Source organism: Lipotes vexillifer, unplaced genomic scaffold, assembly GCF_000442215.2.
Source record: "Lipotes vexillifer unplaced genomic scaffold, Lipotes_vexillifer_v1.1 scaffold230, whole genome shotgun sequence".
Lineage (NCBI taxonomy): Eukaryota > Metazoa > Chordata > Mammalia > Artiodactyla > Lipotidae > Lipotes > Lipotes vexillifer.
In genome coordinates this window covers 1,414,526-1,426,276 of record NW_006775143.1, presented here as the reverse complement: position 1 = coordinate 1,426,276, position 11,751 = coordinate 1,414,526, and the positions used below count along the sequence as shown (strand labels likewise).

The 11,751-nt window shown below is 41.5% G+C and overlaps 1 protein-coding gene across 1 annotated transcript; it reads left to right on the top strand.

Moving 5' to 3' along the window:
- Positions 1–543: 543 nt before the first annotated feature.
- On the top strand, positions 544–11,379 carry TLR4 (toll like receptor 4). The gene is made up of 3 exons (XM_007449712.1): positions 544–1,068; positions 5,881–6,047; positions 8,392–11,379. Exons 1-3 carry the CDS (start codon positions 976–978, stop codon positions 10,655–10,657), a joined length of 2,526 nt encoding a protein of 841 aa, XP_007449774.1. The 5' UTR covers positions 544–975; the 3' UTR covers positions 10,658–11,379.
- Positions 11,380–11,751: the final 372 nt, after the last annotated feature.

The window sequence follows — 11,751 nt, the reverse complement described above, 5'->3', positions numbered from 1 at the left end:
TATTTGATTTTTCATCCCAATCTTTTCCCAATATTCCTGTACTTTTCAAAATGTGTTTCACTGGAGCATTATTTTCAGTGTTTCATAAATGTGGGCTTACCTTTTATGAATCTTGATTTCATAAAATTGGACAGTGCCGTGGGCTAAATAGTGTCCCCCACCAAAATTTATAGGTTGGAGTTTTCACCCCAGTACCTCAGAATGTGACTGTATTTTGAGACTGGGTCTTTAAAAAGGCAATTGAGGTAAAATGAGGTGATGAGATAATGGATTAGGGTGGGCTCTCATCCAGTTTGACTGACTGATTTCCTTATAAGAAGAGGAACTTAGGACACAGTCACACACAGAGGAAAGCCCACGTGAAGGCACAGGGGGGAAGACGGCCATCTACAAGCCAAGGAAAGAGCCTGAGAAGAAATCAACCCTGCTGACCCCTCTGAATTCAGACTCCTAGCCTCCCGAACTTTGTGAGAAAATAAATGTCTGTTGTTTAAGCCACCTAGTCTGTGGTTTTTGTTATAGTGGCCTAGGAAATTGATACAGACAGTAAGTTTCCACTACTAAAACGAAAGTGGGAAGCCACCGTCCTAGGTAGTTAGTCACACATGCTTTGTGACCAGTCGGACTACTTTCCTAAACTCACTAATCCTGAGGTCAGATGACCTCCTGGGATAGCAGCCAGCTTCCTCTTGTTGTTACTCCAGCCCCTGGTCTGCAGACATTTTCCTCTTCTTCTAACTTCCCCTCCAGTGACAGAGGAGATAAATATTAGAGAAACAGAAGTCCAGGATATGCGAAGGTCGCCACTCTCACTTCCTCTCCTCTCTTAACCCAGCACTGCTTTGAATACAGTCAGTGCCCTGGGGCACCGAGCAGGGACGAGAAGACAGCACGGTGCCTCGGAGGCTGCCTTGACCGGCACACACAGAGCGTCATGTCTTCAGAAGGCCACTTTTGGTCACAGAAAATGCCAGGATGATGCCTCGCACCCGCCTGGCTGCGGCTCTGATCCTAGCCATGGCCTTCCTCTTCTGCCTGAGGTCGGAGAGCTGGGACCCTTGTGTACAGGTACGTGGCTGGAGTCAGTTCGGCTTCCTGGAGCTTTGGCTTGCTTCTAAAAAACTGCTCTCAGCTCAGTTTCCCATGACGGGTCCCAGTCAGTTTCAATTGCAAACAGACATCAAATTACCTTAAAAACTTAAGAAACCACAGGGACCAAATGATTCATGGCTATAGGACATTAACAAACAGCCATAGGGTCATATCCCATTTAGGAGGTAAAGTGCTCCTAAGGGACTTCAGGTCAGAGAGACCTGCTTAAAATCACTCTTCTTGGGGCTTCCCTGGTGGCGCAGTGGTTGGGGGTCCGCCTGCCGTTGCAGGGGACGTGGGTTCGTGCCCCGGTCCGGGAGGATCCCACATGCCGCGGAGCGGCTGGGCCCGTGAGCCATGGTCACTGAGCCTGCGCGTCCGGAGCCTGTGTTCCGCAACGGGAGAGGCCACGGCGGTGGGAGGCCCGCGTACCGCAAACAAAAACAAACAAACAAACAAAAAAAAATCACTCTTCTTTCACTTTTGGGCTGTTTTATTAAACCTCTCTGAGACTAGTTTTCACATCGATAAAAGGATTATAGGCTTTAATAGAAAGTTGTAAGAAGCCTGCTTCCTGTCATTGCTTAACGCTGGTGGTTTGTACACTCTGTTTCAAGCTGTTGCTTTGCCCCTTTCGATCTTAGGAAGAAGATATTTTTGGTCTCTTAATAGAAAGAACTTTCTAAATGGACTTCAGACTTCTGAATCTAGTCATAGTTCTGTCCAAAAAATGAAAACAAAAGGAGTTGGAAAAGAAAAGGGCAGATACAGAGAAAGATAGAGAAAGAGTGATGAAGAGAGAAGAAAAAGAGACAGGGAAAGATGCAAAATATCAGCTAAGGCAATGCTTTCTTTCTTTTTTTGTAAATAAATTTATTTATTTTATTATTTTATTTTATTTATTTATTGTTTCTGGCTGCGTTGGGTCTTCTTTGCTGCGCGCGGGTTTTTCTCTGGTTGTGGCGAGTGGGGGCTACTCTTTGTTGCGGTGCGTGGGGCTTCTCATTGCAGTGACTTCTCTTGTTGAGGAGCACGGGCCCTAGGCGCGCAGGCTTCAGTGGCTGTGGCACATGGGCTCAGTAGTTGTGGCTCGCGGGCTCTAGAGCTCAGGCTCAGTAGTTGTGGCGCAGTAGTTGCTCCACGGCATGTGGGATCTTCCTGGACCAGGGATCGAACCCGTGTCCCCTGCACTGAAAGGCGGTTTCTCAACCACTGCACCACCACAGAAGCCCAATGCTTTCTTTCTTTGTGAAACACCAACCAGCTGGTTTGTAATCTCATTCATGAAGGATCTCCTTTGTTTTTCCCCTGCATGGACTTACAATTGCTTTGGAAAGCCCAAGGCAGAACCAAGCAGCCAGAAGAATGCCCTAGGATTTAGGGTGTGGCAGAAATTCAAGAAAAGCATAACCAGCATTCCTGACATTGAGGACATGGGGGAAATTGTGTACTTTAATACGGAACAAAGACAAGTTTGTTATTTCCACGTCCTCTGTCCCCCCATTCCCTACTCATCGTCCTCCTCCCTGTGTCTCTCCTGCTGTTCAGTTAGTGGGTATGGATCCTCCAATCATGGTCACCCCAGGATACAATTACAGCCACTCCTGGCTCCTCCCATTTCCCATGCCCCAAATGCTCTCAGTTTCTGAAACTTGTCCAACCCTGCCCATCACCTCAGTGCCACCCTAGGGCAGATCCTCAGTTCCCCCGGCCTTGAGTCTTGGGCAGTGACTCATCTCCTGACCCCTTACCCTTGCCCCCTTCCTTTAATCTAATCTGCTCATTTTCGTCTGCTGTTTATTTGTCATTGTTGTTGTTTTTCCTGAGGTTCAGATCTAACAAATTACTGTCCTTAAAAACTTTTAATAACTCTCCATTGCTATTAGGACCTTTTCCTACCATGGGGCCTTTGCACTGGCTAGTTCCTCTAGCTAGAATGCTTTACCCCTAGATCAGTGCTGCTCAATGGATCACATGATATTATTTAAATTTAAATGATACATTTAATAAACTAAATTTAACTAAATATTTAACCAACTTAACTTAATTTTAACTGACTGAATTTAAAACTATGTTTTAAACTATGTTCTAGTAGTTAAAAAAATAAAAACAAACAGGTGAATTTAACTTTAATAATATTTTTTATTTAAGTCAGTATATTCGAAATATTATTGCAAAATGTAATATATACTAGACTGTTAACAAGATAGTTTACATTCTTTCTTTGGTACTAAGTCCTTGAGATTTGTATATATTTTACATTTATCATATTTAAACTATCCACATTTCTCATACTCAACAGCCGTGTGTGGCTGGTGGCTACCATATTGGACAGTGCAGCCCTAGATATTTTCATAGCTTAATCCCTCACTTCATTCAAATTTCTGCTTAAATGTCACCTCCTCTGGGAAGTCTTCCTTGATTGCCTCATGTAGAGCTCCCCACTCCCTATATTTGACTCTAATCTCCTATGCTGCTTTATTTTTTTATATCACATCATTGGGTATACATATATATACTATATATATAAAATACATATAGTGTTGTGAATATATATATATATATATATATATATATATATATATATTGTTCACTGTTGGTCTTTCTGTTGAAATGGAATCTGTAAGAGGGCAAGATCATTGCTGGTTTTATTTATCACTTTATCCCAGTGCCTGGCACATGCAGTTGTTCAATTTATACGTGTTAAGTGATTAAAAGTATTGCCACAGGATGAGGCCCTCCTGATCTGGCTCTGGCTTCCCCTCTGGCTTAGGTTTCACCACTCCTGCCACACACCAGCTAATCTGAGCTAGTTTTCTACCCCTGTGTACTCAGCCTCTTCCCTCATTCTTCTTCTTTCCATATCCAAATCTCACTTATCCTTCCAGACCCACCTGGAAATATTCTCTTTCTTGGAAGCCTTCTACAATCTACAATCCCTGGATCCAGGATTGATCTCTACCTTTTCTGAACCAAAGGGAATACTTGCCAAGCCTGGTTTAAGACCCTTTTCAGGAATGAGTTGTGCTCCTATCATAACTCTTACTCTAGACTGTGAGCTCACTGAGGTCTGGAGCCTTATCACATTGGTCTTTGTGCTGCCCACAGCACTTAACAGAAAATGCCTTCAACTGGGATTTGAATAAACGTCCATGTAATCAGTTATCAATTCATTTGTTCAACAAATATTTATTGAGCATTAACCATTTTCCGGGCAGCATTCTGAGTGTTGGAGACAGAGAGCTAGAGTCTCAAAGCTTACGATCTAGTGAGGGAAACAAACAGTACGTATGGAACAATCACATAGAAGGCATAATGTTAGATAGTGATGACTCCTGTGAAGGAGGATAAAAGAGGGTAAGGGATGATGCCTGGCACCATCCTCTATTAGACGGTATGGGCTGTGAGGATTCTGTGAGGAATACCATTTCAGGATACAAGTGAATAAAGCAAAGAGCTGCACTATGGCCTGTGAGAGGTTACACGTTACTTCATCTCACTGAATAATTCTTCTTAAAAAGGTTTATTTGAAGATTAAACTCAAACATGTAACATATAAGAAACAAGCCTGCATATAGTGGGGAATTAATAATAGCCAATAATAATACATGCTAACATTTATTGATCATTTACACTGTAATAGGCTTTGAGATAATCTATTTAATACCTTATCTCATTAATCCTTTTAAAAGATTCTACTGGTTTTAAACTGAAAACCAAAATTAGCTGGCTTAAGCAAGGAATTTTGTTGAAGAATCAGAGAATTAGGAAATTAAATGGGAGTTTAGAGAACGAGGCTTACAAAGAATTTGGCTAAGTATGATAGAAATCAGCAGAGGAACCAAGACAGCATCAAGCGCTTGACCTTATTCACTAGGTTCCACCACTGGAGTCTATGCACTTCAAAGATTTGTCCCCATTTTCAAAGATTTGTCCCCATTTCTATCTCATCTGCTCAAAGGTCATTGATCCAAGGGAAAGAATACAATTGGCAAAACTTGGGCTATGACTAAGGAAGGTCTGGACACCTGACTTGCAGTCTCCCTAAGCTTGTATACAACAAGAGGTGTATTTAGAAAAACAACAACAATGGGACTTCCCTGGTGGCACAGTGCTTAAGAATCTGCCTGCCAATGCAGGGGACATGGGTTCCATCCCTGGCTCGGGGAGATCCCACATGCCGTGGAGTAACTAAGCCCGCAAGCCACAACTACTGAGCCTGCGTGTCACAACTACCGAAGCCTGTGCACCTAGAGCCTGTTCTCTGCAACAAGAGAAGCCACCGCAATGAGAAGCCCGCGCACCGCAACGAAGACCCAACACAGCCCAAAATAAATAAATAAATAAATAAATTAATTAATTAATTAATAAAAAAGAACAACAACAACAAAATCCCTTGTTGCAAATCACAGGGAAGAGATAGGGTGAAACCCAGAGCTTTTGGACTCTACAGCTTCAGCTCTTCACCACTTGACTCCATTGCTTCTCGTTAAATGCTGCCATTGTGATAGTAGAGGTTAAACAACGGGTAGGTACTTTTCCCTTCCTAATCTAGAGTAAGACATTTTATAAGAATGAAGTGAGTGAATAAATGAATGGATGGGTGGATGGATGAACAGATGATTGGGTGGATGCACGACTGGATGGATGGATGGATGACAGACAGCTGACTGGCCCCTGTGCTTGTCCCAGTGGCATCCCAGGCTCTGGCCTAGGAGAGGACAGTTGCTGGGAGGTCTGGTAAGATGCATGCAGCAAGACACTGCATCTAATGTCTGATCATTTCAGGTGGTTCCTAACATTAGTTACCAATGCATGGAGCTGAATCTCTACAAAATCCCTGACAACATCCCCACATCGACCAAGATACTGGACCTGAGCTTTAACCACCTGAGTCATTTAAACAGCCATAGCTTCTCCAACTTCCCAGAACTGCAGATGTTGGATTTATCCAGGTAATGTATGAGTTTTACCATTGTACATGGAGAAATGTTCATTGTTTTATCATTTCATTCTTAAGTGAGAAAGCCTGACTAATGAAGTCTCATTTTCATTCACCTATTTATTCATTCAACAGACATCTTACTTGCTATATAACTTTGGGCAAGCCACCTCCCTTCTCCAGGTCTCAGCTTTCTTATTTGTGAAATGAGCAGCTGGATGAGACAGTCTCTAAGGACAATTCTATCTTTGATTTTCTTTTAAGTTAGGGGAGTATATTGACTCAAACTCTTTCATCAGCAGATATTTATTGACTACTTGCTATATGTTGTTCACTCTGCTAGGAAACGAGTATGTTGATACACAACATACAACCCTAGCTATGAAGGAGGGCATATCCACTTGAAAGAATTGATATGTTTAAATCCTGAGCATGGTGCTCAGCATAGTAGACATTCAACACATGCTACACGATTCTGATTTTGGATTTTGAACCTGAGATAATAAGGATAGTAATATATAAGAGGAGGTGACAAGTTATTTGCTAACTAGAGGCAAGACATTGTGTTGTACAGAAAAGGGGCCTTCTATGAAGTGAATAATCAATATAGAGTTCATGAACTGAGTGGGATTCAAATAATGTCTAGAATATTGGAAGTGGGGTAGAGGATAAGGAATTAGAAAGATACAAGTAACCCAAAGAGAAAGATAACAAGATCAAAGGAAAACATCTGCTGTGAGAAAGAACAGTGACTAACGTTTTATTTTTCTGATACAGGGAAGTATATCATTCATTAGAACAGGTGAAGTTATTATCATCGTTTTGGGGGGAACTGAATCCTAAAATCATTTTCATCATCAGGGACCTTATTTAGAAATGTAATAGATAATGGACTATAATCTCTATAAGGATTTGTGAAAAATGGAGAAACATTTTATGTATGACATTTTATTATAGAAACTCTTAATAAAGGATAAGAGGATAGTAGATGTTTCTGCAGAAGAATGATCATCTTATGTTTTATACTCTAACTTGGATATTGATAGACTACAACAAAGGGGGGATCAAGCATTTTGAAGGCAGTGACATAGAGCCTTATGGAGGTCAGAAGACTTGAGTTGGGTCCTCCTCCAACATATACTGCCATGTGGCCTGAGGCATGTCACTTTGTGTGACTTGAGTCTCAGTTTTCAAATCTGTGAAACATAAATGGTGAACCTTACCCCATAGGGTTAACTGTGATACTAAATGTTAACACGCTATATGTATTAAAAACCTTGTAAAGTAGACTTTATAAGCATAAAATACTATTATAGCATTCCACTAGTTTATAAATTTCAGTTTTCTGAATAAGAATTTTGTCAAGAAATATACTGAATTGAGGTAGACAGACCAACACTTTTTTTTAAACAAAAGTTTCTCATCAATGTCCCTTATAATTCACTTTCGACGCAACACATACCCAGGGAACTACCCTCAGAGGCTTTAAATATGTGCTTGGAGAGAGGCTAGCTCCCCCTCCTCGTTAGCCAGGAGGAGATTCTGGATTAGGGCAAGGACAGATTACAGTGCAATAGATACTCTGACTTTTCATGTTGCTTCACAGTGTTCTTCATACACAGTAACTCCACTTATCTTCTAAGGATGCTTTGTGATAGACCAGGCAGCCCTTTTTTCCTACGGAAATCTATTGATACATTTTTTTTCTTTTTGTAGATGAGGAAATTGAGGCTTGGAGAGTTTAAGGGATTCATATACATGCACATGCCTTGTTGACAGCAGACCAGAGATTCATGTTCACATCTCCTGCTTCCAAGTTAAATATTCTCTTCACCTTAATACTCTGATTAATATTAAGCAATAAGCCCTATATGGAGAACTTTTCATGAACATTAAGGATATCTGTGACACTTCGGTGTAATTTTTTATACCTTTGAAATTGACATTCACTAGTCATTTATCATGCCTAACAACTAACAGCTATCTGCCTCTTCTGTACCAATCAGATATATAATCACAATTATGTGTGTCAGGAAATGGCTAAAGTTGATCTAAGGTTCAGTCTTCACGTGCCCCAGTCAATGATCTTTAACTGATTTCCCTCTGTTGGATGGGCTGCCTCTGCTTAGCATGTGTGCCTAGTGTGATAAAAAGAGATTGTCATGGGGGTCAGTACGATAGTACCAAATTTGTGGGGTTTCTTCTTTGCTTCATCTGCCTTGCTTGATACTTTTGCCTATGCATCATAATATGTCATGTCATATCTGTGTGAAGACCTAGATGACTGTGTTGATATTTCATTTTGTTTTTTTTATTTGGCAGAAATATTATGTAATCTGTGTCTCTTTTCCTTGTAGATGTGAAATTCAGATGATTGAAGATGATGCATATCAGGGCCTAAACCACCTCTCCACCTTGATATTGACAGGAAACCCTATACAGAGTTTAGCCCTGGGAGCCTTTTCTGGGCTATCAAGTTTACAGAAGCTGGTAGCTGTGGAGACAAACCTAGCATCTCTAGAGGACTTCCCCATTGGGCATCTCAAAACCTTGAAGGAGCTTAACGTGGCTCACAATCTTATCCATTCCTTCAAGTTTCCTGAATATTTTTCTAACCTGCCCAACCTGGAGCACTTGGATCTTTCTAATAACAAAATCCAAAATATTTATCACGAAGACTTGAAGGTTCTACAGCAAATGCCCCTACTCAACCTCTCTTTAGATTTGTCCCTGAACCCTTTAGACTTTATTGAACCAGGCACCTTTAAAGAAATTAAGCTCAATGAACTGACTTTGCGAAGTAATTTTAATAGTACACATGTAATGAAAATTTGTATTCAAGGTCTGGCTGGTTTAAAAATCAATCGGTTGGTTTTGGGAGAATTTAAAAATGAAAGGATCTTGAAAAGTTTTGACAGATCTGTCCTGGAGGGACTGTGCAATTTGACCTTCGAACAGTTTCGGATAGCATACTTCAGTGAATTCCCAAAGGATGATACAAGCGTATTTAATTGTTTGGTAAATGTTTCTGTGATTTCTCTGTTGAGTCTGAATTTAGACAGTCTAGAAGCACTTCCTAAAGATTGCAGATGGCAACACTTAGAATTGATTAACTGTAATCTTAAACAATTTCCCACATTGAAGCTCAATTCTCTCAAAAAGTTTGTTTTCATAGACAACAAAGGTATGAGCACTTTTACTGAATTTGAGCTACCAAACCTTCAGTTTCTAGATCTCAAAAGAAATCACTTGAGTTTCAAGGGTTGCTGTTCTCACACTAATTTTGGGACAACCAAACTGAAGCATTTAGATCTGAGCTTCAATGATGTCATTACTATGAATTCAAACTTCTTGGGCTTAGAGCAACTAGAACATCTGGATTTTCAGCATTCCAATCTGAAACAGGCCAACGATTTTTCAGTATTCCTATCACTCAGAAATCTCCGTTACCTTGATATTTCTTATACCAACACCCGAGTTGTCTTCCATGGCATCTTTGTTGGCTTGGTCAGCCTCCAAACCTTGAAAATGGCAGGCAATTCTTTCCAGAACAACTTGCTTCCTGATATCTTCACAGAACTGACTAACTTAATCATCCTGGACCTCTCTAAGTGTCAACTGGAACAGGTATCCCAGATGGCATTTCACTCCCTCCCTAGACTTCAGGTGCTAAACATGAGTCACAACAAACTCTTGTCATTGGATACACGTCCTTATAAACCACTCCACTCCCTCCAGATTCTGGACTGCAGTTTCAACCGTATCATGGAGTCCAAGGAGCAAGAACTACAGCATTTGCCAAGGAGCCTTGCTTTGTTAAATCTTACTCAGAATGACTTTGCTTGTGTTTGTGAACACCAGAGTTTCCTGCAGTGGGTCAAGGACCAGAGGCAGCTCTTGGTGGGAGCTGAGCAAATGATGTGTACACAGCCTTTAGATATGCAGGATGTGCCCATGCTTAGTTTCAGGAATGCCACTTGTCAGATGAACAAGATGATCATTAGTGTGTGGGTTCTCACCGTCCTCTTGGTATCTGTGGCAGGAGTCCTGGTCTATAAGTTCTATTTCCACCTAATGCTTCTTGCTGGCTGCAAAAAGTATGGCAGAGGTGAAAGCACCTATGATGCTTTTGTAATCTACTCAAGCCAGGACGAAGACTGGGTGAGGAATGAATTGGTAAAGAACTTGGAGGAGGGGGTGCCCCCCTTTCAGCTCTGCCTTCACTACAGAGACTTTATTCCTGGGGTAGCCATTGCCGCCAACATCATCCAGGAAGGTTTCTACAAAAGCCGGAAGGTTATTGTCGTGGTGTCCCAGCACTTCATCCAGAGCCGATGGTGTATCTTTGAGTATGAGATTGCCCAGACCTGGCAGTTTCTTAGCAGTCGTGCTGGCATCATCTTCATAGTCCTGCAGAAGTTGGAGAAGTCCCTGCTGCGGCAGCAGGTAGAGCTGTATCGCCTTCTCAACAGGAATACCTACCTGGAGTGGGAGGACAGTGTCCTGGGGCGGCACATCTTCTGGAGACGACTCAGAAAAGCCTTGCTGGACGGTAAACCATGGAGGCCAGAAGGAACAGCAGATGCAGACAGCAGACAGCAGGAAGCAACAGCCTCCACTTGAGGAGGAAAATCTCCTGATGTGCTCCTTGCCCAGCTGGACACAGTGATTGTTCAGTTAACAAGTATTAAATGCTGCAACGTACCAAGCATTGTGCTAAAGGCTGGTGACTTAGTGGTGCACAAAATATACAGGACTGCTAATCTCATGGAGTTTACAATGTAGAGGGCATAAACACTGTACTGAAATATAGAACTTCCAGGTGGATGTTTCAACCAACTCAGCTAAGGAGTCCAGGACAGGGAAAGTCAACTCAACTCTTACCCCGTCAAATTGAATTAGAACTAAGAGATTTTGGGCCTCAGTGAGATTAGAAAAGGACAGACTTCTTCTCCTTCGTCTTTTGAGTAGAAACCATCTCATGTTATATGTGTTATAGCCATGTTAGAACAAAGCGGTTTTGGTAGTAACTGATCTAGGTTTTGGCTCACTATTCCCTTTTCTTTTGAATATAATTTAAATTCTATTTGTGACTCAAAAGCCTCCAGATTCAGATCCACCCCCCTACTTTAAGTCAATTCACAAATATCCTGGTTATCCCTTAGCATGTTCTATTTATTAACTACTAGTCCCTGATATTTTTTTTGTCTTTATAAATCCAGTTCTCATTTTCATGTCTTCTCTATAAACCCATATCATAAATAAGGCTGTTAGAGACATGCTGGAAAGATCCATATTTAACCACTAACTTTTGAGCAATTAAAATATACTCTGTCACTTTGTCACTTGATGCCATTCTGAAGTTATTACCTACCAACTTATGACTGTCATGAAGGAAGCATTAAAATAATTTGGTTGAAAGTGGCACTTATTGTAATAGAGGGAGACAAGTCCAGCTTCCTGGTCTCATCATGAGCAATTCAGGCTAGAGGCAGGGCAGGAGGTGGGGTGACCTCAGGAGGTCAGCTCTTCTTGATGACCCCAGAAACATGTGGGCTGATAGAGCTGGGGTGACAGCATGATGGGAGTTGCAGCAAAGGTTTCTTCTGCAGCAAATGAGTATTGTTTGATGGTCCATTGAATCATTCAGGGGATTTTGAAATGGTTCGAGGTGGGGAGCACACATTGCTGTTTCCTGTTGGATGTCACTCCATGAT

Bases quoted from the DNA above. Each gene is read 5' to 3' on its own strand.
- TLR4 (XM_007449712.1), top strand. From the start codon at position 976: ATGATGCCTCGCACCCGCCTGGCTGCGGCTCTGATCCTAGCCATGGCC. The intron at 1,069-5,880 runs GTACGTGGCTGG...TGATCATTTCAG, and splicing joins GCTGGGACCCTTGTGTACAG to GTGGTTCCTAACATTAGTTA. The intron at 6,048-8,391 runs GTAATGTATGAG...TTTTCCTTGTAG, and splicing joins CAGATGTTGGATTTATCCAG to ATGTGAAATTCAGATGATTG.